The sequence below is a fragment of the Mobula hypostoma genome, chromosome 9 (genome assembly GCF_963921235.1).
Source record: "Mobula hypostoma chromosome 9, sMobHyp1.1, whole genome shotgun sequence".
Lineage (NCBI taxonomy): Eukaryota > Metazoa > Chordata > Chondrichthyes > Myliobatiformes > Myliobatidae > Mobula > Mobula hypostoma.
The window spans coordinates 45,645,436-45,672,209 of NC_086105.1; the positions used below are offsets into that span (position 1 = coordinate 45,645,436).

The 26,774-nt window shown below is 42.0% G+C and overlaps 1 protein-coding gene across 2 annotated transcripts in view; it reads right to left on the reverse strand.

Annotated features, from left to right (window-relative positions):
* The window catches only part of LOC134351696 (PDZ domain-containing RING finger protein 4-like), a 469,835-nt gene that overhangs the window by 432,523 nt on the left and 10,538 nt on the right, over positions 1 to 26,774 (reverse strand). For both annotated transcript variants that reach the window (XM_063058212.1, XM_063058211.1), the window contains exon 3: positions 14,930 to 15,037. In XM_063058212.1, coding sequence (XP_062914282.1) covers positions 14,930 to 15,037 — 108 coding nt within the window. The remainder of the gene's footprint in view (positions 1 to 14,929; positions 15,038 to 26,774) is intronic.

Sequence of the window (26,774 nt, forward strand, 5' to 3'; positions counted from 1 at the left end):
CAATATTGGATGTCACAAGTTTTTGCAATTTCCTTCACTGGCCATTCTTACAATTGAAGTGCAAGATGATGATCTGATTGTATATCCTGATCATTTGAAACAACTGAACATTGATATGGAATTTAGGTTCAGAGACCTGCTAAAGATGCATATTGCAGACTGGGTGGTGGATCCATTTGGGGTGGAGGTGAATGATGTTGATGTCACATTGCAAGAATGTCTTACTGAGCTATGGAGTGATAGAACAGCTCAGGCAAAATTCAAACGTAGCAAGCAAAATTTCTGGATAACTTGTGATACTCAAAATAAAATTTCTACAGCTCTGAGAGAAGGCAAAGTTGTTTTTAATTGGAGTTCCCACCTCTCATCTAATTAAATGTGGTTTTAGTCAAGCTCTTCACCCATTTATAACCATCTTGACATTGTGAAGGTGATCTTCAATTACCTGTAACCAAGTTACAACCAGGTATTCAAAAATTTACAAGTTTACATCAGTTGCAAAGATCTCACTAAATAACTAAAATAACAATGTTAAGCGCTTTTCATTGCTGGTTGCAAAAATATTATTTACATTATAAATAAAGTATTCTATTCAAAGCTTTGAAATGGTTTTATTTTTCATATACACCTGTAATACTATATTTAATGTATTTGTGTTAAATCACAAATATCGACTGTATATTAGAATAATTAGTACAGATGACCAAATAAAACTTTAGCAACTAATGGAGACTGTGGAGGATGGGGTCTACAGAGGTAAATGAAAGAACCAAGTGGGCCACAAGCAGGAAAGGGTTAAGAACCACTGGTCTCCACCATGGATAGACAGGCACTTGTTTTCATCTCAGAGTTTAATAACAGCTTAAACAACAGAGTCTGTCTAACTGAGTAGATTTTATGGCGCTTTAACACTCCTGCTATCTCTTTCCCCTTTTAGGTAATTGCCGAGAGTTCAAGACTGTCTTTAAAAAGATGGCTTGCCTTACACTCCTCTGCAAGAAAAGCACAGCTGAGCTTTCCGGAGTGTTCTGTCTGTGTTTCCCAAGACATCACTTGACCTTTTGGACCGGGGGAAGTCAGCTTTTCCAACCCCACCCAGTCCAACCCATTAACCAGGAGCAACACACATCTTCTCGGCACCCATTCAATACTTTGTATAAAAGGCAATAGGGCACCCTATTGAGAAGCAGAATTCAATCATTGCTCACTGAGAAGGAGCAAGGCCTGCTAACCCCCGATACATATAGATAGGGCCATGTCAATTAATCAAAACATCAGGGAGTTTCCTGACTTCTAATATAGAATATGCAGTGAGAAAATCCAACTGAAGTCAAACAAAGTACTTAAATGTAAAAGTTCAAATTAAGAAAAAGACAGTCATGTCTTGGTCGAGCTGTAACCGGAGGAGTCCATTAAAGATGGAACAGCAAGTTTTACTGATAAAAGCGAGCACAGTGTGGTTTGACATTTAAGGGATGATGACCAATGCAGTACTACTCAACTGGAAACCAGTTTCAGCTAAACCACACGAGCAAAACTCAGATCAGAGCTGAAGTCAGGGCACTGGCTAATAATCTGCCCCACTTACATTGATTCCAGTGCTGTTTTATGCTTGGATTTGAAATTTAGTCAGCATGTTACATTCCCATCACAGAAGCCCCAGTACTAAGCAGCTATCAGCAGCTTCAAGGACTATGTAAGAACATCTGGTATTGGGAACCTAACTGATTTTGCTTGCTTTATGAGAAATGTATGGAACTTTGAAGTGTGACATGAAGGTTACTCAGGGTACTCTCCACCATCCCTGCCCTCCACCCAAGCTAATGATTTTAAATCTTAAAAGTTCATCGCAACAAACCACCTCAAGTTCTGCTCAACCGAAACCTCCATTAAGACTGCCCTTATAGTCGGCCACACAGAACAGAATGGCCAACCTAACATGGCACTCTTCTTTCCCTTTTCTATTTGAATGTCAAGCCAGTGCTGATCTAAGCAGAATTCCTCACTGAAGTTTAGTGGGGATTGATGTTTCTTTCCACAAGCCTAGAGAGAAGCAGTATGAACCAAGTACCACTCGTTTTAATAGATCACTGACTGCAGTAACCAGAATTAGGTTTATTATCACGGATATATGTCGTGAAATACATTGTTTTGAGGCAGCACAAAATAAACAGTGCGGCATGGCAGAGTGTGAGATAATGCTTATGAGTTCAAGGACCAGTTGGAAATCTGACTGAGAGGAAGAAGCTGTCTGTAAAACATTGAGAGTAAATCTTCATGCTCCCCGTTGGTAGTAGTGAGAATGCACTGCATATCCCAGATGGCGATAATGATAGATGCTGCCTTCTCGTCATCTAGAGATCACAGGATCAAACCCCGCCATGGGAACCTGATGATCTAAACACAGTTCCTAACACAAAGTGAAGCAGCTATTGGAGGATGTGACGATGCTGTCAGACTGCTGTAAGACCCCAACCCTTCTGACTTTTCCAAAAGGAAACTTGCTGACCTTAACTTATCTAGTCTGTATATAGCTCCAGCCCACAGTAATCTCAGCTCTCAACATAGTAATCTCCCCTGAACCAGTTGAACAAACCAAATATGGGCAGTAAGTGACGGCCTCGCCATTAAAGATAAGTTCGTGGAGGAACTTTTTTTAAAATCAAAATTTTGTGGTTAACTCTGATTTCACAATATATTTGCCACTTCACCACTGACGTGATTTCCAGCATTATTTCTGGCAGACGTTTGACCACAGCAAATGAATCCCATCACCCACAAGCTTAAACACACTTGCCTGAAAAATAACTGCTGGCAAAACCATGATGATGTTGCCAGAGTTCCTATTTTAGCAGAGATGCAAGCTCATTTAGAACAACTGGGTGAATCGCTGGGCAGCGAGAAGGGGCATGAGAACGTTACAGAGGTGCTAACTGCTTGTCCCACTGATAACAGCAACAGAAACTGCTCTTCCTTTGGTTAGATGCGATGTTAGAGCAATTATTCAAGAGCTTGTGCAATCTAAAGTATAAACATGGCAAGATTTGACTGAGGCTGGGGAAGGGGGTTAGAAGGCTAAGGAATCACAAAAGGAATTCAGACCTATGCTGTAATAAAGCAATGTAAGTGGATTCACTTCTGTGTCTATAATCCAAGTTTCAATTTCTACTCGCATATGGAAAAAAAAGTTTTACCCTCAAAGGGGTTTGATTACATTTAACTGCACTTTTATCTGCTTGGATCTCCAGGAAATTAGCAAACGCAGACAGCCTGTAAAGGAAGGCCGAGCTTTTACTCTTCTGGCCAAGCTTGCTGCTCCTCGCATAGTTTCCAGACTCTGTATTCTTCAACTCGGGCATGTGCGATGCAGTAATTACTTGCATGTTATTTGGAAGAAGAACAAATGCTAAAGGGTCTCAAGCAAGTGTGACACACAGCAGACAAGTCACACAGTACTATAACTGAGAAACGGCTTTACATTCTATACTCACTGCAGAGACAACAGTATGGAAATTAGGTTTGGTCACATTTAACTTTTTCTATAAAATACTGCATCTATTAACAGTTGATGCTTCATCATTCATTTGGCCACTTCACTTAAGAAAACAGCATGTGCTGTTGTCCAACACCTACCTGCTGTTAATAACAAGCACATTGTACAATAAATGGTGGCAGTGATGTCAAGTAATAGCACTCCCCATGGATTTGAGATTATACTATGTGAACACTAAAGGCATCTGCATGCACTTTTGTCCACAACATTAATGGAAGCATGAATTCAAGAGGGTTAAGACCTCCATTAAAACAGCAGGCAAAACTATTAGGCTTTCACATACTGACACTGGCTCAACACAATTTTAGGACCTTGTTACACGGTCATTTGTAACAGCAGAGTGAAGCTGTGTGGATTTTTAAGGAATGACTCCAGAAATAGCCAAGAACCTTTGTAGGGACTGATCAAGTGCATGGAAATTCAAAAGAGTAACAAGAGCAATCAAATATGTTGAGATAACTTCCTTAAAATAAACACCACATCTCCAATTGACCAAATTTGAATCTGTAAAATCGGTATCATGTGAAAATCAGGCAGAAAAATTTAAGAAGTGCTTTCTTGCTGTTTCCACTGCTCTAATCTAATCTAATTTTAAAACTTGGTTTCCAGCATGGAAAATTTTGCCCATTTCAGCACCTTAATTTTACACAGCCTGAAGAGTATCATCACAATAGAACACAATACCTTGCTTTATATAAAAAGGACAAGAGAAAAGCTGTAACTGCATCTGCCCAAGCCCCCAATTCCATTGAAGTCAATGCAGAGCCTTTGTCAGCACAATCTGCAGTTTGAGCCAGGACAAGAACCATCGCAGTAAGTAGACAATGCAGAGTTCTTTAATGATCTGCTTCCTGGGAAATGCAAGCCATTCATAAATGCATAGATAATATTATTAACATTAGGAACAAGGAGACAGTAGGAAATGGGCTATAGGCAAATTGTATTACATTAGTTACATCAGGTGCTGTTGTCTTCAGGATGACAGAGACACTGAAAAGAGTGCAAATCTCTAGAGCTGCTTGTCCCTGCAAGCAAGACAACAGCTTACTTGAAAAGGTTGAGAACTGGTGCATCTCCCCGCCGCCCCCCATCCTACTGTCTTGTCCCAAGCCCTGATCTCATTATCTAAATCAATCTCAAACTCTCTCAATCTCCCTCTCTCACTGTCACTCCTTGAAATTCTGTTCAAAATTCACTACTCACAATTTATTCTTCAGTTTGGTTTTTAAGCTACTTATAAAGACAACATCTAAACATAACTTTTCGATCGCAATGATAGTAATTGAATCCACCAGCAAAATCAGCCAGAGGCCAATAACGAAATCTAGGATTCTAGGCATTTTAGATAGTAACTACCTGTGGGTTTGGAATCATAAATTATTGATGTAAGTTGGCAAGAATATGGATGGGTCTCTAAAGCAAGAGCTTAATTAGGGTTGAATGTGCATGTATAAAAATGGGACTGAAGAGCTAAAGAGGAATGTGGAGGGCAGGAACAGGTAAAGTGAAAGGGAATATCTTACTATTCAATAAAAAACTAACAAGCAAATATAAGCTTTAAACTTTACATTTCCTGTGAACAATTTAACCCAACACCTTTATCTTCCTTACAAGATTTAATTAACTTGATTGCTTTCCAAAAACATTAAATGATCAAAGACAGACATTTCCCTCCACAGCTATTTGTTAGATTTGAGCTGTCATTCAAACTAAATACCAAGCAGCTGATAATATGCAAGGCTTTACCTGAAAGAAACTGACTTCAATGGGTCAAAATTCTGAAAGAAGCAGTAAGTATTTCAGTATTTGGGCCCTTGCTCAGCTAAGAGATATGCTATCAACAGACATGGCTGAACCATGGGGAATTCTCTACAGCCACAAGGCTAATAGGAAAGACAGAACTATCTACTTTAACCCTTGCTTTTAGGAGCAGCTGTACCCATCAGTTCCAAAGTATTAATGAAAAAAATCAAATACTGAGATAATAAGAATAACTTATTTATTGAACACTTTTCATACAGATGACGTTGTTCAAAGTGTTTCACAATAAGATAAAGTGCAAACATGAAAATAAAAGACAAAAAGATGGTAGTTAAAAGCAAGGTTAAATAAATAGGTTTTGAGCTGGTGTTTCAAAGTGTCAACTGAGTCTGCATCCCTTATAGTTTTTGGTATTGGAGGGTAGTTTAGGAGGGTAGTTGAAAAAAGCTGACCTACCAATTATCTTTTGAGGGAGATTGTTTAAATTTAAGAGACCGGCGGAAGAAGATCTGAGAGCTGGAGAAGAATTATAAAACAAAATCGCTTCTGTGATGTATGGAGACCATTGAGGGCTTTAAAAACATATGTGCTTCAATAATTCACATGCTTCATACCTCTTTGTTCATACCAAACAACAGATAAAATAACATATTCTGAGTGCATCTTAAACTATTGTTAAAATAATAGGTTCTCAATTCAACTCAGTAAGACAGAATGACATAAACACCAATTATCTATGTAGAACAACAAAAAAAAAACTATGTTTCTCAGGACATAACAGGGCAAGCATTAAAATACTTACCCATGTATGCATGGGCCCCTCTCACTGCAGCAGACCTCCCATTCTGCCAATCCATGGCGCTGTTCACAACCAGCCCATTGGTGAGGCCCCAAAAGCTACTCATTCTCATTTTCCATTGAAATCCTGATTAATTCTTCAGACTGCCCAGTGAGGGAATATTCCTTCCATGGCTTTTGCAGTCTTTCACTGGAAACCTTCTAAGACTAATTGTTCTTCTTGTTCCTGTTTTGTTTCCTTATCCCACTGATTACTTTGCCTTCTTCCTCTTGAAAAGTTTAATGCCGATTGGCGGACCAACATACCGTGCATTCTCACCACCTACTGGATTGGAGTGTGGAGCAAAGAGACAGGAAGTATGTCCACTAAATTTCATCCTCACCCCACAAAAATACTCAAATAACATCAAGAAGTCTAAGCTTTTTAGAAAGTCAAATTTGGACTTATATACTTTATGATGGCAGTGATATCCTAACAAATTCCCCATTTTAAACTGTGTCTGTCCCAAAGATCTCAGGTTAGCAATTAGATGTTTCCTTTGCACCTCATAGGAACTGCATTCAAACGATCTATGCTGCACCGCCCCTTGACAAGTGCACTTCCTACGAGTGGCAATATCATGCATATTAATTTTGAACAAGGAATTATTTAACTTAGTATGTCCAATATGTAAACATGCAAGTATAATTTACTCATCTCCTGCTGAGTCCCCACTATACTCTAAATTATCTAGAAATGCCATCCTTTCTTTTCTTTATCCAAACTTTGCTATGACAATGATCGAATAGACTTTTAATTATGTCTTTCACCTCCCCCCTTATTAGATTAGATTAGATTCAACTTTATTGTCATTGTGCCGAGTACAGATACAAAGCCAATGAAATGCAGTTAGCATCTAACCAGAAATGTAAAGAATAGTGTTATTTACAGAATAACTGTGAATAAAAAGTAAGTGCTACAGCACACAAATATAAAAGTACTGAGACAGTACAATATGGGTGCAGTACTGCTTAGCGCTGTGATGTGAGGTTCAGCAGGGTCACAGCCTCAGGGAAGAAGCTCTTCCTGTGCCTGCTGGTGCGGGAGCGGAGGCTCCTGTAGCGCCTACTGGATGGGAGGAGAGTAAAGAGTCCATGGTCAGGGTGAGATGCATCCCTGATAATGCTTTTCGCCCTGCCCAGGCAGTGTTTATGGTAGATGTTCTCAATGGTGGGCAATTGAGTGCCGATAATCCGCTGGGCAGTTTTCACCACACGCTGGAGTGCTTTGCGGTTTGATACGGGACAATTGCCATACCACACTGAGATGCAGTTGGTGAGTATGCTCTCAATGGTTCAGTGGTAAAAGTCCATCAGTATCCTGGGACAGAGGTGAGCTTTCTTGATGCTCTGCAGGAAATAAAGGCGCTGTTGTGCCTTTTTGATCAGGATGGAGGAGTTCAGGGACCGGATGAGATCGTCGGAAATGTGGACACCAAGGAATTTGAAGCTTGATACACGCTCCACTATAGCTCCATTGATATAGATGGGGACATGAATGTGGCTCCTCGCATGCCTGAAGTCCACAATGATCTCCTTGGTCTTCTGGGTGCTAAGGGCCAGGTTGTTGTCAGCACACCACGCAACCAGGTGCTGGACCGCGTCCCTGTAGGCCGTCTCGTCATCCCCTCTGATCAGGCCAACCACCATGGTGTTATCTGTGAACTTGATTATGGAGTTAGAACCATGTACAGGAACGCAGTCATAGGTGAAAAGAGAGTACAGAAGAGGGCTCAGCACACAGCCTTGAGGCACACTGGTGTTCAGGGTGAGAGTGGAGGAGGAGAGGTTGTCTAACTTAAATGATTGGGGTCTGTTACTCAGAAAGTCCAAGGTCCAATTGCAGAGGAATGAGCTGATACCAAGCTGGCGAAGTTTGGCGATCAGCTTGGAGGGAATCACAGTACTGAATGCCAAACTAAAGTCAATGAACAGCATTCTGACGTAAGAGTTGGGGCTGTCCAAGTGGGTCAGGGCAGAGTGAAGTGCCATGGAGATGGCGTCCTCTGTTGACCTGTTGGTGCGATAGGCAAATTGATGGGGGTTGAGGGTAGTGGGCAGACAGGATTTCAGATGTAATAGAACCAGTCTCTCAAAGCACTTTGCAATGATGGGGGTGAGTGCAACTGGGCGGTAGTCATTCAGGCCCGTGGCAGTGGAATGCTTCGACACTGGCACGATGGGTGGCGATCTTGAAGCTTGTGGGACAACTGCCTGGGTCAGGGACAGATTAAAAATGTCCGTGAAGACTCCGGCCAACTGCCCTGCACAGACTCTGGGCACATGGTCAAGTATTCCATCCAGACCTGCTGCCTTCTGTGCATTCACCCTGCTCAGGATGGCGCAAACATCGGAGGTGGAAAGTGAGAGGGGCAGTTCACCAGGTGGGAGATCTGCTGTGAGGGTGACCTCCTTGTTCACTTGGTCAAAGCGAGTGTAGAAGTAATTAAGCTCATCAGGGAGGCAAGCAGAGCTGGATGGGGGCATAGTACTAGGTGGTTTGAAGTCTGTAATGACCTGTATGCCATGCCACATACGCCGGGGGTCCGAGGAGTTGAAATGCTCCTCGATTCTCTGTTTGTATATGTGTTTAGCCTGAGAGATTCCCCTCCTCAGGTTGGCCCTGGCTGAGCTGTAAGCTTCCCGGTCTCCAGACCTGAAGGCTGAATCTCTGGCTTTGAGCAGGAGGCGAATTTATGCAAAGGCACCACTACATTTATAGCCTTAATTTTAAGTGATTGCTTGGCTAAAATGTCTGCCTTCTCATTTCCTTCAACCCCAACATAAGCAGGGACCCATTAGAGAAGTATACACAAGCCTAGACCCTGCAGCCTCAACAGATGTTGTCCAATCTCGAGAAGAAAGTCCGGCCTGCAATTTGAATACCTGTTTTAAATTATGTCAAAGTAGAACAAATCAGATTTGAATAAATCAGAACACAGAAGTACAAAACAAGGCGTACTTCTTCAACCCATTACAAGGTTAAAATGATAGTAACCATCTCAGACGTATACTGATACTTCGTCTGATAAACTTTTCTTAATTGATCTTTTCCTGAAGGCCCAGATCAACCACAGGCAAAGGAAAAAACAATGGAGGAGTGACAGAAAGGGGTACTCTGGGACCATAAGCCACATTAAACAATCCAAAATATTGTCCACATTAATTTCCCATCCACCCAAAACTGATGACCATACGAATACAGTGTTCCCAACACTTCTAATGTTGCCAGTATTGGATGACCAACTTTGTCAGTATGGCATGAACATTAAAATTCAGCTAATTAAAAAGTGTGATGTTTGCACATCAGAGGAAGCATGATACATTGAACAAAACACAGAAGAGTGCAAAGACAAACACTGACAGATGGACAGAGATAAAATAGTTACAACCATCCAGGAATACAGAAGAGAAAGTTTATTCACAATGCCTAGCTGCTCTGCGATTGCTCTACAAACATGCAATCATTTTTAATCTTAGTAGAATACTGAAACTATTTAACCAACCATTGCCAATCTGTTGAATGCATTAATGCTTGCAGTCATTTGGCTCCAGGAGCCATATCCACATTTACGTTTCAACTTATTCATAAAATGATCAACCACATTATCAATGGAATGAATACCTTAAGATCCACCTCTAACTTCTCACCCCAAAACACTCAAGAACATTATTCCACTACAGAAACACTGTGGGCAAACTTTGATGAAGCCTTGCTTAACGTCTATACACAGAGGTAGAACTAACAGGGACACTGTACCAGCACTGGGCCTGGTCAGTTTATTAAATTTTATCACCTGCACCAAGGCCAATTGGAGCTACCATTTTTAAACAGTCTTGGCAAGGGGGCAGAGTTTGAGCTCATCATCAGTTGATAAACACACCAGGCCATTAAGGAAAGAGGAAAATCTGGTTTATTTGAACATCTAAAGCCCATTACTGAGCACCTCAGTAAAATTAAGCCTTAAATAAAGCAAATTGCAGAAGAAAAAAGAACACTGTAGATGCTGGAACCCAGAAATAAAAACCCAAAATGCTATAAACACTTGTTTAAGCAGGCAGAGCTCTCCTTTCATAGATGCAGCCTGACCTGCTGACTGCTTCCAACATTTTCTGTTTCTATTTCAGATTTCCATCAACTGCGATTTGATGTCAGGGACCCAATGCTCCTTTCAAAGTAAACATGACATCAGGTTCACCGTTACATTCTCTGGAACATGTTTAACTAGATCTAAGGGACTTGGGTTGGCTTTGCACTCCTCAGTCCCAGGGAATCCAACAGAACAAAGGGTGTAACTTCAGCAGTATTTTGCAAACAAGGAGGCTAACTGCACAGATGATGTAAGCTGCATGGATAAGTAGAGAGTTAGCAAAGCCAAAAGGTGATTTAAGCTAGCAGCAGCCTAAGCTTTCACTGCAGTCATTACAGGTCACAGCTGGCCAACAGCTGCAAGCCTAGAAATTCCATTGAGAAAACGGAGAAAGCAAGACCCTTCCACATCAGGCCACTGAGGTCCATCAGGGAATGCAGCCAAGAACTGCTTCCGCTCAGCTTGGCAGTTCTTTGGTACACTGCAGTAGGGTGAGCCACTGCTGGAACTTTCGTGCATCGTGATTTCTGAGGGCTTTTTCCAATTAGCTCTCTCTTGTGCCTTAAGATCCAAACAGATTTTGCAGCTTAGCAGCAAGGAGCTTCAAAAGAGTTAATGTGAACAGCTGGCACCCTACACTAAAGGGGATCCAGCGTAAACTTCAATCAGTAGGTCTCAACAACATTTCTAATCTAAACAGGCATCCTTTTAACTTTAACATCAAGATGACAAACTCATTTGAAGTGGGAAACACAGAGTGTTGCACTGATGGAGCATTTGCTGTATCTATTTTCCGAGGCCCATCTAGATTCCTGCCGAGGTGCAGTCGCGTATAATATTGAGAACAGTCATAGATACACACAGAGACATCCCGTTACACTGAGACTCCAATAATCTGGTATCTGATTGTTTGGAAATTCTCATGGTCCAGCATCAGGCTCACTCACTCGTTTGGAATGCAACCCAGCAGTCTGATGTGCAAGCATTGTGCGTGGCCCGGAGCTGGAGCTGAGGCTAGGTTAGGGCTCCAGAATACCAGGAATCAGCAGTGCATGGACTTGCCATCGGAACCAGCTTTTCTAGATTCTTGCTCATTTAAATCCAATGGGATTCCTAGATAATTTATTATACTGCTGTGTAATACATAAAAAATCTGGAATACAGCAATAGTGTTTGGGTGTTAATAGGAGTGACATCTAATAGTAGGAAACATCTGCTAGTCTGCCGTTAAAGTCCCAACATGCTGGATTAGTGGAATTATATTCTACAGTGTCCCTTTAAATAGATGCCTAGTCAAACAAGAAGTTGGTTGCACATGATATAAGCAGACTTTAGGACAAAGTATTGAAAGCACGGTCAGATAGGTGAACGCACCTGCGTACAGTGCTCCTTCAGTTGACATCTCCTGGATAGATCATGAAACCATATATTTCACTTCCTTTATGTCTTTTATGTTTGTTTTTTGACTTGGATGTGATTCTGGAACCGTTGGAGCCTGTGATTTGCTGTTTGGAGATCATTTGGGTGTCCCAGCACTTTGCGGTCTCCGAGAGGATTCCAGGAGGCAGAGGCAGTGTGCGGGAATCTCACTGCAGGCAGGCCGCAGGACGGCTGCTGGGTTCAGGCCAATGTTCGACTCCATTCTTCACCGATTAAAGCGATGAGGGAGACTGAAACATGGGGGCGAATGCAAAAGTTTGGAGATTGTTTGAGTGCTTCAGCACTGCAGTCTCTGAGAGGATTCCGGAAGATAGAGGCAGCATGCCTAAACTCCTGGCAGGCAGGCTGCAGAATGGGCACAAACCGATACTTGACTCCATTTCGCCGATTAAAACTTCCATTGTGCACCCATTAAAGCTACCAGGGAGATTGAAACATCGAGGCAAATGTGGAGGGTGAGCACTAGCTGCCTGCCTTCTGATTGCTGAGGATCCCTCTGCTACGCTACCGGAGAGGGGATAGCCTGCTGCTGTGCCCGGAGAATGTTGCCCAGATTCTCTGCAGTTTGGATATGGATGTGGACTTGGACTATAGACTATAGACTTTTCTCGGTCTTATAGTTTTTTTGTATTTTGCATTTTTCGCCCAATCTTTCTCATTTTTTTGTGTGGGAAAGGGGGTTGATGATCATGCTGCCTTTCTTTTCTTTCTTGGTTTCATGGCTACCCGGAGAAGAAGAATATCAGAGTTGTATACTTTGACAGTAAGTGAACTTTGAACCTCTAATGTGAGTCTTAAACAAAGGGCCAGAGGAGACTGAATAGGAATCAGTACGAGTCAGTAAGCAGAGGGCTGAAAAGCGAACAGGAGATGGTGCTAGGAGATGGGGTAGCAGTGATATGGAGGACCTCAGTCTAAAGAGAGAAGAACAATAGAGGCCAGCAAGGTACACACTGGGATTCTCAGTTTGAAGTAACGGCAAACAGTATGGATGAGGCTTTCAGTAATAAAATGAACTGAGGCAACAAAAGAGACACATGATCGTGCAGTGGTTATAGCTGGTCTTAGCATGGAACAGTAAACTTACACGCCATGACAACAGAGCACCAAAGATGATATTCCATATCAGCAATCACTAGTGCACCAATGTAAAAATATTCTCCCTTTCACTTGTAAAATAAACTATTTCAAAACAGTATTTTCCACACTCTGCCTTTTAATTTGAACTGGCTAACAGTAAATTTATCACAATGAAAATATCCACAAGTAATACAGATGGGCAACTGTTCACGTCAATAACCGAGCAAAGCAGGGCTGCATATTCGTTGTGAAGTCATTCATTTAGCCACACTGAATGTTCATGGCTGCCATCATATCCATTAATCACAAGAATTGGGAGCCATTGCAAATTCAGAAGTAGAAACGTTCACATTAGCAGCAAGGCAACTTAGAACAGATCGATAAGGCAATATCTGTTGAGCAACAGGGCACCATAACATCCTGGCATTTGTCTATCCCATCTCTGACAAGCCTCCTCAATCCACTCGGGACCTCATAATCCACTCTATTGGTCACCCAATGAGCAACCGACTTCAATGCAACTTTGTTTGTTGTACAGCCATAAATCCTCAAACTTTGCTAGAAGAAAATAGAACACTAACGGGGTCAACTTTCAACCAAATCATCCTGTTTATCCAAAGACCCAGTCTGTGTCCAAAATGCAATCCGTTTTATTTAAGTGATAACTCTGCAGGTGCCACCAACCTTTAAGAGCACACATACTCTTCTAGAAACACATCCAACATTTGTCAATCTCCACTTTGACTGCACAAAGTCAAATGCTTGACCCATGTCAGGATGTATCTTTTTTTACATTGTTAGGCAAACTAAAAAAAAATCAACCACAGAATCCTTGACATTTCTATTGGACAACATATTTACAAAGAAAAGCAGCATGCACTACTTGCAATGGCCTGGGGCCTTTGCAATACATCGCCCTTCCTGAGAAATTCATGGGGGAGAAAAGGAGACAAGTATTTCACACATTTGGCTTAAGAAACTAAACATTTCCTTTGAAAAACAAAAGAAAAATAGTTAATTTAGATAATGCTATGCCCCCCGGCAAACTGCAGTACAGAAGCAAGCTGCTGCCCAGGAAGCACATATGGCATTAAAAGTCCCCCAGACAATCCAAATACCAGCTTAAGTTTCAGCCGGAACTGTTTGTTGCAACAGGAGGTTTGGTTTTACCATGATTGCTTGTTCAAATTAAGAAGTGTTTAAATATCCATGTGCACTGACACAAATTGTTTACTTACAAACAAGAGAAAATCTGCAGATGCTGGAAATCCAAGTGACACACACTAAATGCCGGTGGGACTCAGCAGGCCAGGCGGCTTCTATGGAAAAGTTCTCAGCCCAAACGTTGACTGTACTCTCTTGCATAGATGCAGTGTGGCCTGCTGAGTTCCCCCAGCATGTTGTGTGTAACAAGTTGCTTACTGCACATATTGGAAAAACCAGCAAACTTGACCATCTTCCAATAGTGTACCCTCTAATCAATCATCTCAAATTACTTCAGTGGAGAAAATCAACAGCATATCACCTTGATCAACGTGAAATTTCTCTCACTGCCAGATATCAAGCTTGGAAGACCAAAATCTGTAGCTGTACCGCTACTCCCTTTGTCACATATTTAAACATTTTGTGCACCCACCACGGATTAAATCCCACAGGCAAATTCAAGATGCTTGGCCACTGCAGCCAAAGCACGACCTGTTCAGTTTTGGGAAGCCTTCAAACAGAGCACTGCCGGGACTTTTCTGAAAATTGGCAATGCTTCATATGAATAAGTTTAACTGTTTTTTTACATTAAGCTCAAAGGGAGTGCAGCTTCCTTAAAAGGCAGTATGGAATGTGCTTGGATAAGCAAGTTGAAGAGCAGACATCAGTATATTTACCACACCAGTATATTAGCACTGCACTGCCTAGCAGCTCATCAGTTTGACCTCAGCCTGATCACAGGACAATTTACAATGACCTATTAACCCACTAACCAGTACGTCTTTGCTGTGGGAAGAAACCCACATAAACATGGGAAGGATAGTACAAACTTGCTAACAGAGGAGACCAGAACTGAACTCTGACCCCCCCCACCCCCGAGCTGTAACAGTGTCTTGCTAACCGCCTATTACCATGGCGCCCATGCACCGTGGTGATTGTAACTCAACTCCACATTCTCTCCTACCTCAATAATCCTGTCGTGAACTTGCAGTCCATCAGGTCTGTCTGCAGGTCCGTTCTCCATAACTTTGGACACGTAAATAACTTCACCTGAAGAATCGTCCTCACTGTTCTGTAAAGCAAGATAGAAGGGAGTCAGCGAGGGAACACTGGGCACCGGACACCTCCAGTGGAACTGATGATGTTCATGCTTCAGTCTTGGGGTCAGAAATGGGACAAAGAGGGACAGGGCAAAAATTTTAGTGTTTACAAAATTGAAGAGCAATATTAAAGTATTCTCCACAGGCTTTGGCTGAAGTTCCAAATATTGAAATGTACTGACGTAGTTGTTTTTGACAGAGATGTGGTTGGGATTGGTTTCACTCATGCTTCAGGGCCAGAAGGCTGTGGATTCAAGACCTAGTCCAAGGATCTGATCACAATCTGTTAAGAACTAAATCTATATAAGAAAGTGGTGACTCTTTGTATGCAGCTCTAAATGGAATCATCAATTACTTCTGTTTAGGATTACTGTAAACTTCACGACCTACAGAGAGAAGATGGAAGAGCTTGAGACCTGGTCAAGCAAATAGCCTCCTCTTCAATGTCAGCAAGACAAGGGAGATGGTTATCAACTTCAGGAGAACTTGCACCACTCACCCTCCTCTTTACATTGGCAGCTCAGCAGTGGGATCTGTGAGCAGTTTCAAACTCCTGGATGTGCGTAGCACACACGACCTGTCATGGTCCCAGAACACATCCTACGCAGACAAAAAAGCTCACCAACGCCTCTAAATTCTGAGAAGGCTAAAGAGAGCTGGACTTTGCACATCCTTGCTCACATCACTCTACAGCAGAGAACATCCTAACACGATGCATCGCTGCTTAGTATGGAACCTGCACTGTGGCGGGCAGGAAGGCTCTACAACGGGTAATCAAAACTGCCCAGTGCGTTACCAGCACCAGCCCACCCAGCATCAAGGACATTTTATCAGAAAAGTGCCGGGAAAGGGCCAGTAACATCATTAAGGAGCCCATCCACACCACTCATGGACCATTCGCCTCACTCCCATCACAGAGAAGGCTACATAGCATCCACGCCAGGGCCACCAGACTCAAAAACAGTTACTTTCCCCAAGCAGTAAGGCTAATCAACACCTCCAACCACTAACACTATTTCCCATCAGTCACCTTATGTACAGCCTAGTATCACTTTATGGGAATACAATCAATCTATCTATGTAAGTTGTATTATGTATTTATATTTATTGCGCGCGCGTGTGTGTGTGTGTGTGTGTGTGTGTGTGTGTGTTTTAGTATGATCATTGTGTTCTTTGCCGGCCGGTGCTGTAGCGATATTAGCACCGGACTTCAAGGCATAATGGTCCCGAGTTCGAATCCAACCGGCTCCTTGCATGCTTTCCCTGCTGGGTTGAGCATCGAGCTAGCAATTCGGCCTTGTAAAAAAAAGTAGTCAAATCCTACGGAAACAGCAAACGCCACCCGATGCACCACACGGCATGAAAAAGGAACAAGAATTGCGTTCTTTATCTTTTGTGGGTTTCTGTGTGCTGCATCAGATCTGGAGTAACAACTGTTTCATTCTCCTCACCCTTGTGAGCAAGAAATTACATTAAACAATCTTGAATCTTGAACATATGTTAGTGTTAATAAACCTGATTCTGATATCATAGGACTGACAGAAAAGCCCCACAGCACTATTTTCGAGTTAAAAAAAAAAGAACTCTCATGAGTTTCCCAGTGAACATTTAGTCCTTAATCATCATTTCAACAACGTGGTGATAGCTACATTGCCCTTTGTGAGATTTTGCTGCACAAAAAAATTGACTACTGAGTTTCCTACATCTCAATAGTACTTCACTAATAAAGAGTAACAGGACATTGCAATCTTACATGGCGATGAACATCTCCTCGGATAACAAAACACACGTTATGAATTTCAGTAAAACGGCACTGAAAGTACGCCTTCCATATTTTCACAACTTGTTGAGACTTTGGAAAGCTTCAGCAAACCTCACTCTGGTGAAGTTGGCTTCAACCTTGTGACGTTAATTGCACATTGTAGTTTGGGTAATGGAGGAACTCCGCGCAAGTAACTAGTTTTATCCTCCATGGCTCTTCCAGCTGCCCTCCAACTGGATTGCTTATTCAGAAACACAGCAGAACACTTATTTAAAATAGCTCACTGATGGCAACTAAAAATAGTCTGTGAGATAGCAAAGCACACCCATTACTCACAAGGTAAGTGCTACACCTGCATCTCAGTTGAAGAATTAATCGAAGACCACTCTTCAAGGAAATCATGTTGATTCCCAAGAAAAAAAACTGAACTACCAGGATAAAAAAAAATTGAAAACTTGACAAATTACCTCACAGATGCTATAAATTATTCGCCGTTGATGCATCTGGCTCTCTCATTGGATCTTAATGCCTCTATTTTGCTTTCAACTAAAATTAATTTGGCTCTGAAGCTGATACATGGTCCAATCCAGATGATAAAGATGGAGAAGAATTTTTTTGGAATGAGGTCATTGTTTGAGAAAATCTGCACATTTCCAAACTGGTAATAATGTTTAAAAACACATTCATTTCCTGCTTTTTTCCTATCCCACATGGAAAAATACCTAACTCTGACTTTCAAATCCACTACCTCAAGGGTAGCAACACAGTCGGTCATCAGCCTGAAATGTTAACTGTTTCTTTCTCCACAGAAGCAGCCTGATCCACTAAGTATTTTCAACATTTTCTGCTTTTATTTTTAGATCATTTCCTTTTGCAAATACCAGAAACAGCAAAGATCCAGGATAATACGTTAGTGCAACTGAAGGATTACTGCACTGCCAGTGTGGCCATCATTCCAATGAGATCTATAGCCAAATATTCACCCCAGTAGCGACACGGTAGGATAGCAGTGCCAGTCACCTGGGTTCAATTCCCACTGTTGCCTTCAAGGAGTTGTACGTTCTCCCCAAAACCGTGCGGGTTTCCTCCGCGTCCTCCAGTTTCTTCCCGTGTCCCAACAACATGCGGGTTAGTAGGTTAACTGGTCACACAGGTGTAATTGGGCCAGAAGGGCCTGTTACTTTGCTGGGTCGCTAAACAAAAATCAATGTTCCACCCCACCTACCCTGGACATTCTCTTCTTCTTCCCTCGTTCATCGGACAGAAGAGAGAAATGCCTGAAAGCACCTACCAGCAGGCTCAAGGCCAGCTTCTAAACTGCTATTATAAAACTATGTATTAAATAATCCCAAGAACATTAAGTTGGACATTGGCCACATAATCTAGCTCGTTATGAACTTGCACCCTACTGTTGACCTGAACTGCACTTTCTGTGTAGCTGTTATAATTTATTCTGCTTTGTTCTAATTCTACCTTGCTTAGGGTCAGTGTAAGGACTACTTTTTTTCCACATTATATGTCAATAGTCTGTTGGATGGAATTGATGGCTTTGAGCCCAAGGTTGCAGACGATACAAAGATAGGCAGAGGGGCAGGTAGATTTGAGAAAGCAGGAAGTCTACAGAAGTACTTAGACATATCAGGGGAATAGGCAAAGAAGAGGGAGATGAAATATAGTGTCTGGAAGAGTAAGGTCGTGCACTTTGGTAGAAGGAATAAAAGCATAGGCTATTTTTTAAATGGGGAGCAAATTCAGAATCAGAGGTGCAAAGGGACTTGGGAGTCCTCATGCAAGTTTCTCTACAGGTTTACTTACAGCGGTGAGGAAGACAAATGCAATGTTAGCATTCTTTTTGAGAGGACTAGAATATAAAAGCAAGTATCTAAAATGCTAGGCTTCATAAAGTGTTGGTCAGACCACACTTAAAGCACTGTGAGCAGTTTTGGGCCCCTTATTTAAGAAAGGAGAGGGTCCAAGGACCCCAAGAATTATCCCAGGAATGAAAGAGTTAACATATGAGAGCAGTTAATGGATCTGGGCCCAAACTCACTGGAGTTGAGATGAATGGGGGAGGGGTGGAATCTCACTGAACCCTACTGAACAAATTAAGACAGAGTAAACATGGAGAGGATGTTTCCTATAGTGAGGGAGTCTAGGACTAGAGGGCACAGCCTCAGAATATAATAACGACCCTTTAGAACAGAGATGAGGAGGAATTTCTTTAGCTAGGGGGTGGTGAATCTCTGGAATTCAATGGCACAGATGGCTGCGGAGGAGAAGTCACTGTGTATATTTAAAGTGGAGTTTGATAGGTTCTTGGTTAGTTAGAGCATCAAAGGTTATGGGGAGAACACAGGAGAATGGGATTGAGAAGGATAATAAGTCAGCCATGATGGAATGGTAGAGCAGACTCAATGGGCCGAATGGCCTAAATCTGCTCCTGTATCATATGGTCTTTATGGACAGCACGCAAAAAAAAAGCTTGAACCGTATCTTGGTACATGTGATAATAATAAACCAATTCCATTTCCAGCTTCTCTTGCAGGCAAATGCAAGATCCAAAGCAGAGGGAACAGGTATCCAGTGTGGCTGCATGGTGGGGTGGTTGGAATGGAGCCAACATAATCAATACAAATGGATTAAATGAGTAATATCAGCAATACAGTTGCATCGGTATAAAATTTAAATTACTTTCACCCTTGATCTAATGGTTTTAATTCAAGAGGCAGTATTGTGGTAGTTGCTCATCCTTCAACTAACAACACTGAAGCAGATTAACAAACACAAAACGCTAGAGGAACTCAGCAGGTCAGGCAGCATCTACGGAAAGGAATAAAGAGTCAATGTTTTTGGCTGAGACCCTTCGTTCGGACTGGAAAGGAAGGAGGAAGAAGCCAAAATAAGGTGGTGAGGGGAGGGTCCAGAGTACAAGCTAGCAGGTGAAGCCAGGTGAGGAGGAAGGGAGGAGAGGGGGATGAAGGGAAAAGCTGGGAGGTGATAGGTGGAAAAGGTAAAGGGCTGAAGAAGAAGAAATCTAATAGGGCAGGAGCATGGACGATGGGAGAAAGGGAAAGAGGAGGACCACCAGAGGGAGGTGATAGGCAGGTAAAGAAAAGAAGTAAGAAGGGAGCCAGAATGGGGAATGGAAAAAGAAAGAAGGGGAGGAGGAAAACCATCATAAATTAGAGAAATTGATGTTCATGTCTTCAGTTTGGAGGCTACACAGACGGAATAAGTGGCGTTACTCCTCCAACCTGAGAGTGGCCTCATCTTGGCAGTAGAGAAGACCATGGACCAACAAGTCAGAAGGGGAACGGGGACTAGACTTACAGTAAAATGATTAGCCACCAGGAGATTCTGCTTGTTGAGGACAGAGCTTAGGTGCTCGACAAAAAACTCCCCCAACCTACACTGGGTCTCGTCATTGTAGAGCAGGGCACACCAGGAGCTCAGGATATAGTAGATGACCCCAAGGCTCACACATATACTGTTGCCTCCCCTGGAAGGACGGTCTGATGCTCTGAAAGGTAGTGAGGGAGGGGGTGTAGGGACCAGTGTAGCACTTCTTGCACTTGCAGCGACAACAGCCAGAAGGGAGATCAGTGGAGATGCATAAATGTTCAAAAGAAATCACAGAGGGAACAATCCCTGCAGAAAGCAGAAAGTGGGAGGAGGTAAAGATGTGTTTGGTAGGAAGATCCGTTGAAGATGATGGAAGTTGCCATCTCATAGTGTGGTAGTAAGGACAACAGGAACTCTATCCCTGTTAAGGTGGTGGGAAGATGGGCTGAGGACGGACACAAAGTTCAGATCAATTATTTATTTCTTTCTCAAATCCTGAATCAGTGAACCATAAGACTGTCTCCTTGGGCTGGTTTAGACACATAACTTGATTAATGCACTAAACTCAAAATTGTGTTTTCTTTAAAATAAAACATTGATCAGATCTTAACTAACAAGTTTGTGCATGTGTGAGGAATGGCAGAAAGATTCAGTGTTCATGGTTACTTGTGTTTGTGCACAGCTTTTGGGGTGATGCATCAGTGGGTTTTAAAAACAAGATCTGGTAGGGATCTTATAAAGTGCACACTATAGGAAGAATGGGATTGAGTGATTCATATTTCAAACACAGGCAAATGGTACAAGGTCAAATAGACATCTTGGTTAGCATTGACAAGTTAGGCAGAAGATCCATTCCTGGGATGTCGGACTCCATAGTCATTAAGATGTCGTCATTGTGCTACTAATGCAAGCCAGAGTCAGAGAGCACTACAGCACAGAAACGGAGTCTTTGGTCCATCTAATCCGTTTTACAGTGATCCATGTTCGATCTTGGCCTGTGGAGGCTGCACATTTCCCCCGGCAATCACAGGAGTTTTCCCCGGATGCTCCAGTTATTCTGCCTAGTCCCATCGACCCGCACCTGGACCACAGCCCCCCCCCATACCCTTCTTGCAACACATTCAGAGCCAAGCGAGCTATCATTTAACTACAGCTGACTGACAGCAGTTTGTATCAGTGTATTTTATCAGATCTTAAGCTGCAGTCATAACCCTTGGTCAAATAAAGAGCCACAACTTGAAGTGATTTGATCAAATTAATCATTACTTCTGGCCAATATCGTTCTTCCCCCTTCGTCCAATAATTAAACAGATTTCAACCATGTTATTTAATGGCAACTCATGCATGAATCCAAAACTCACAGGAATCAATAGGATGACTAATCTGCTTCAAGCTACAGTTAACAAGCTAGCTTCTGAAATGAGTTAGATGCCTTCTTAGCCAAACTGAGTAATTAGAGATACTGTACATTACTGTTGCTTTATCTTTCAGCTGAGACTGTCTGAGAACAGAATCTCCTTTGCTATCCTTAGAAATCAGCATAGTGGACACTTTATATAGTGTCATTTGCAACCTTAAGTGTTTAATAGCTAATGAACTACAATCAAAACAGTTAATTGGGTGTACAGTGATATAGCTGGTAGGGCCACTGCCTTATTGCTCCAGTGACCAAAGTTCAATCCTGACTTATCAGTCTGTACAACTTTCCCTGCGATTGCACAAATTTTCTTCCAAAGCTCCAGTTTCCTCCCACTTTCCAAGGGTGCTCAGTTTGACAAGTTAATTAAAACACAGAACAGGACAACACAGGAACAGGTCCTGCAGCCCATGATGTCTGCACTGAACATGATGCCGAATTAAACTGAAGTTCTTGTGAGTGTGCAGCACACAATCATATCCCTCCATTTTCTGCGTATTCACATGTCTATGTAACAACTTCTCAAACACCACTAACGTATCTGCTTCCACCACGACTCTGGCAACCCATTTCAAGCATCTATTACTACGTGTAAAAAAAACTTGCCCCACATATCTCCTTTCACCTTCCCTCTCTCACCATAAAGGTTTGCCCTTGAGCTACATGACTACCCAATTCTTAGACTCCATGCCCCAACTGAGCGTATTTTACGCCTTCTTTCCCACCCTATCTACTTGTTCATGTTCCATTCTTCAAAAATGAGATTAGGAAATAGTGCAACATACTAGTAGAAATTTGGAATCTGCTTCACGTTAAACACTCATTGACACCCCATCAATTGTTAATTTTAAATCTGAGCCCAAAACATTAGACTTAGCCAAAGGTATGAAAGAATGCAGGGAGGGTAGACTGGATATAGAGACCCATGATTTCAGTGAAAGGCAAGTCATACTCAAGGTGCTGAGTTGCCTTTGAACTTTGAAACTGGATTTTCACATCTGCCCAACAACTGGACCTCAATTTACCATGCCATCCAATGAAGCGATCACTTAGCTTCAAAGCAAATTGTTAGCCTCCACAGGATAAACTCCACAATACGAATGCTACAGTAGAAAAGGAGCTGAATTCAAAGTTCAAAGTAAAATTGATTATCAGAGGAGATATAGGTCACCACATACAACCCCAAGATTCTTTCTCCTGCAGGCATATTCAACAAAACTGTAGAAAAGTAACTGTAAACAGGATCAATGAAAGAACAAGAGCACAGAAGACAACAAACTGCTGAAAAACAACTACAGGTCGACCTTCACTAATCCGGCACCATTGGGACCTGAGGAACGCCGGATTAATGAAAATGCCGAATTACAGAAGGATCACATTAAGCATAATCAGTGCCGGATTATCTAAGGAACCGGATTACAGGTAGTCGGATTAGTGAAGGTCAACTGCATAAAGAAATAGCAATAAATAGTGAGAGCATGAAATAACATGATAAAGAGTTATTGAAGTGAGATTATTGGTGTGGAAACGTATCAATAGATGAAAGTAATTATCCTCTTTTGTTCAAGAGCTTGATGGTTGAGGGGTAGTAACCATTCTTGAACTTGGTGGTACAAGTCCTGAAGCACTTATATCTTCTACCTGATGACAGCAGCAAGAAAAGAGCATGGTTTGGTGGTGGGAATCTTTAATGAGAGTTGCTGATTTCCTACAACAGCATTTCATGTAGATATCCTCAACGGTTGGAAGGGCTTTAGCCATTATGTACTGGGATGAATCCATTACCTTTTGTAAGATTTCTATTAGGCATAAGTGAAAGATCAACCATTCAAAAGCAGATGAAGAATCGGAAAGAAAATGACTAACTTTAACAAAAATCGTGCACCGGTGCTTAACAAAACTATCACAGCCCAGACTGGACCAGCTGCATACACACCAAAGCAGGTATGAATAGCTATTGTACTTTGAACCGGAAAGTTACTCAGAATCTTCAACTGAATTTAGTGAAAGGTTTTTGCCTGCAATATCTCGCACACTTCAGAGCAGAGTTCCCCAGAGAAATCAACTGTTAAAGGCACTACTGTGGTGTGCCTACTACAAGCAGAACAACTGACTTTATGATTAATGTGAACACTCATTATTGGAATTCCAATGGGAAGTCTGCTCACTACAGAAGTTGTCATGAATTAGGGAAAAGTCTAAGACAACTCAGTGCCTTTCACCTCAATTTTAGATGCATTCTGGAGGAGAGGAAGTAGTTTATGTCACTGATTGTGGTCATATAACCTTAAGTGCAGACAGTCAGTTTCTAACTTTCAAAAATCACTGCTACACAGCAAAACAAAAATCTGCCAGGATTGCAAACTGAGAGTGTTTCATGGAGTTATAGAACACCACAGCCAGAACCAGGCTTTTTGCCCCATCTAGTCCATGTCAATACATTATTCTGCCTAGCCACATTGACTGCATCTGGACTGGACCATAACCCTCCCATCCACGTGCCTGTCCAATTTTCTCTTAAATGTTGATATCAACCCCAAATACACCACTTCTGCTGACAGCACATTCCACACTCTCACCACCCTCTGAGTGAAGAAATTCCTCCTCATTTCATCTTTCACCCTTAACCCATGACGTCTAGTTCTAGCTCGCCCAACCTCAGTGAAAAAAGCCTGCTTGCCTATTTATACCCCTCATAATTGTGTATGCCACTATTGCATTGCTCCTCATTCCCCTTTGCTCTAGGAATAAGGCCGTAACCTATTCCACCTATCATCCCTATAACTCAGGTTTGAGCAGACAAGAAGTGGTTACGCTGACAAAAGCAAATGTAAGTGGAACAGAGTAGCACTGGAGGCTGTTAACTAACCCAATTGTAACAGTTAACAATGAATTACAAAATAGCCAAAAGGAGGAAAACACTAAAAGCGAGGAAAGCATGAAAGAGAGAGTTAGATCAGTGGTGTGAATTTCATACACTGTTCCGTGCTCAACAATGTGGGAAGTAACAAAAGAACATTATATAATAGGACCATTTTGCTTTAATTGTTATGATGATAACCAATATACTTCCAAGTTAAATTCAAACCAACATTTCAAGGATTCTTTTCTTGACCGAACCAGAGCAGATCTCAAAATACGCTGGACTGAAGAGCTGAAATAAACAAGGCATTTCAGGGATTGCTGGGATGCATTCATGCATTTTAGCAGCTGCACTGGTTCTAGTGCTAACTCGACAGGAGGATCACAATAACTTTATCAGCACCAGAACAGGCACGTCGTATCTACTGACTGCTGACTGTCCCCTTGTTCAGATCATTTCTGGGTCCTTTTCTAGTTGAAAGAAAAGGAAACCATTTCTGCTGGAGGCCTGTAATAATAACAGTGTGCCAAGCTCAGTGAGAGACACTGATGCTTTCTGTGGAACTAGCACCTCTTTGGCTTGAAAACTGGAGAACCTACCACATTTTGCACCAAGGTGACTGGCCAGCTTCAGCACTTTCTGCACCAAGGAGCAGAGGACATCACTGCCATGGGGAACAAATGAGAGGCCACATACAGTCTACACTTCACAGCAATGGCTTGGAAGGAAATGTAACCAATGGCTTTGAGCATCTGAGATACTATATGGACATCCAAAGCCAAGTAGACCCGCAACAATGATGACCACAAATCTCGCACAATAATGAAGTCCATTTTACCCACTTCCTCCCACACTGGTGTTCAACCTTGGATGACAATTATGGGACAGTATAAGCTAGATCTCTCCAACTGGAGCTAGGTAACTCTTTGAAAGGATTGGCGGGGGGGGGGGTATTGAGGGCTGTGAGGAACTACCACAGAGGAGGGGCTGACACTGGGAGAAGATCCAACTACAATCATATTGAACAATAGCGCAAGCATGTAGGGTTCGGTGACCCTCTCTTGCTCCTATTTTCATGTTTTGTATCCTGTGATATGATGTGAAATTCATTAAATTAAAATGGACATACAGATGGTATAAGCCTAAATGCATTAAATGACAATAATAGAGGAGACACTGGGAGAAACGGGGATAACAAATCTACCTTTAAGGATGATTAGAGAAGCAGAGAGCTTACAACCAAAGGTTGCTGAAAATGGTAAGGCTTGGAGAAGCACAGAAACTCTAGTTCCAAGATGAATTAAGTTTTAGATACCGGAAGAAACAAGGAAGAGAATTTTAGAAGCAAAATTATTTGTTTTATGTTCGCCCTTTCTTTACAGCCGACTGGAGAAAAAACCCTGAATAGTTTTAATAGACAACAGGGCTGAAGAAAAGATGAACAGAAGGCATGTGTGGGCGGGCGAGTGAAATGGGTAGAGACCAAGCTCCAGCCTCAATCGTAACATTAATTGTCAAACTGAATGGGAATATCCAGCTCAGCAGGCCAGAACTCACAGTAGTGGCTGGACTTCAAGAAGACACAAGAGTGGGAAGACTGGCCCAGTATATAATGACAAGTAATTACACTTCAACAAACTGCAAACAGCAGCTGAACTGCCCAAAATAGCCTGTGCACTTAATACAGTTTAAGTGGCACTTTGTCTTGATGTCCAAAGTACAGTTTGTCCCATGATTACATCAAGTTCTGAGCATGTAGCAGAATGGATATTCAAGAAGATGCAGTAAGGATTAAATGATTTACTCACACTGGTGAGTGGGATGTGGAGTTCCACAAGGATTGATACTGACACCACTGCAGCTTATTTTTATGTTAATGACTTGGACTAAGAAACACAAATCGGGAAGCACCATGCCAACCACTAACCACTACTAAAGGCACGACAGCAATCACTTCACAGCATCAGTGATCACTGATCAGGATTCAATTCCCACCACTGTCAAAATACAAGTCGTTAGCAGACCTGCATAATGAGTTTGGAACCCACAAGTTCCAATATGGATAAGCCTGAGCATTCCGTACAAGTAAAAGGAGGTCACGGGCCCTTTGGAAAGTAAAAGTTTTAACGGGATGGATCAAGGAATATAGATTCATTAAAGCTAGTCTGGAAACTAACTATTTTAAGAAAAAGCAAACCAATCACTGAGGTTCATTTCTGGAGGAAAGGAACAGAAAATCTGAAAAAAAAATCATGTTCAACTTAATGCAGAATCTTTATTAAAGTACTCCCTATTGTACTGTGCTCTGTCCTGTCTCCATATAAT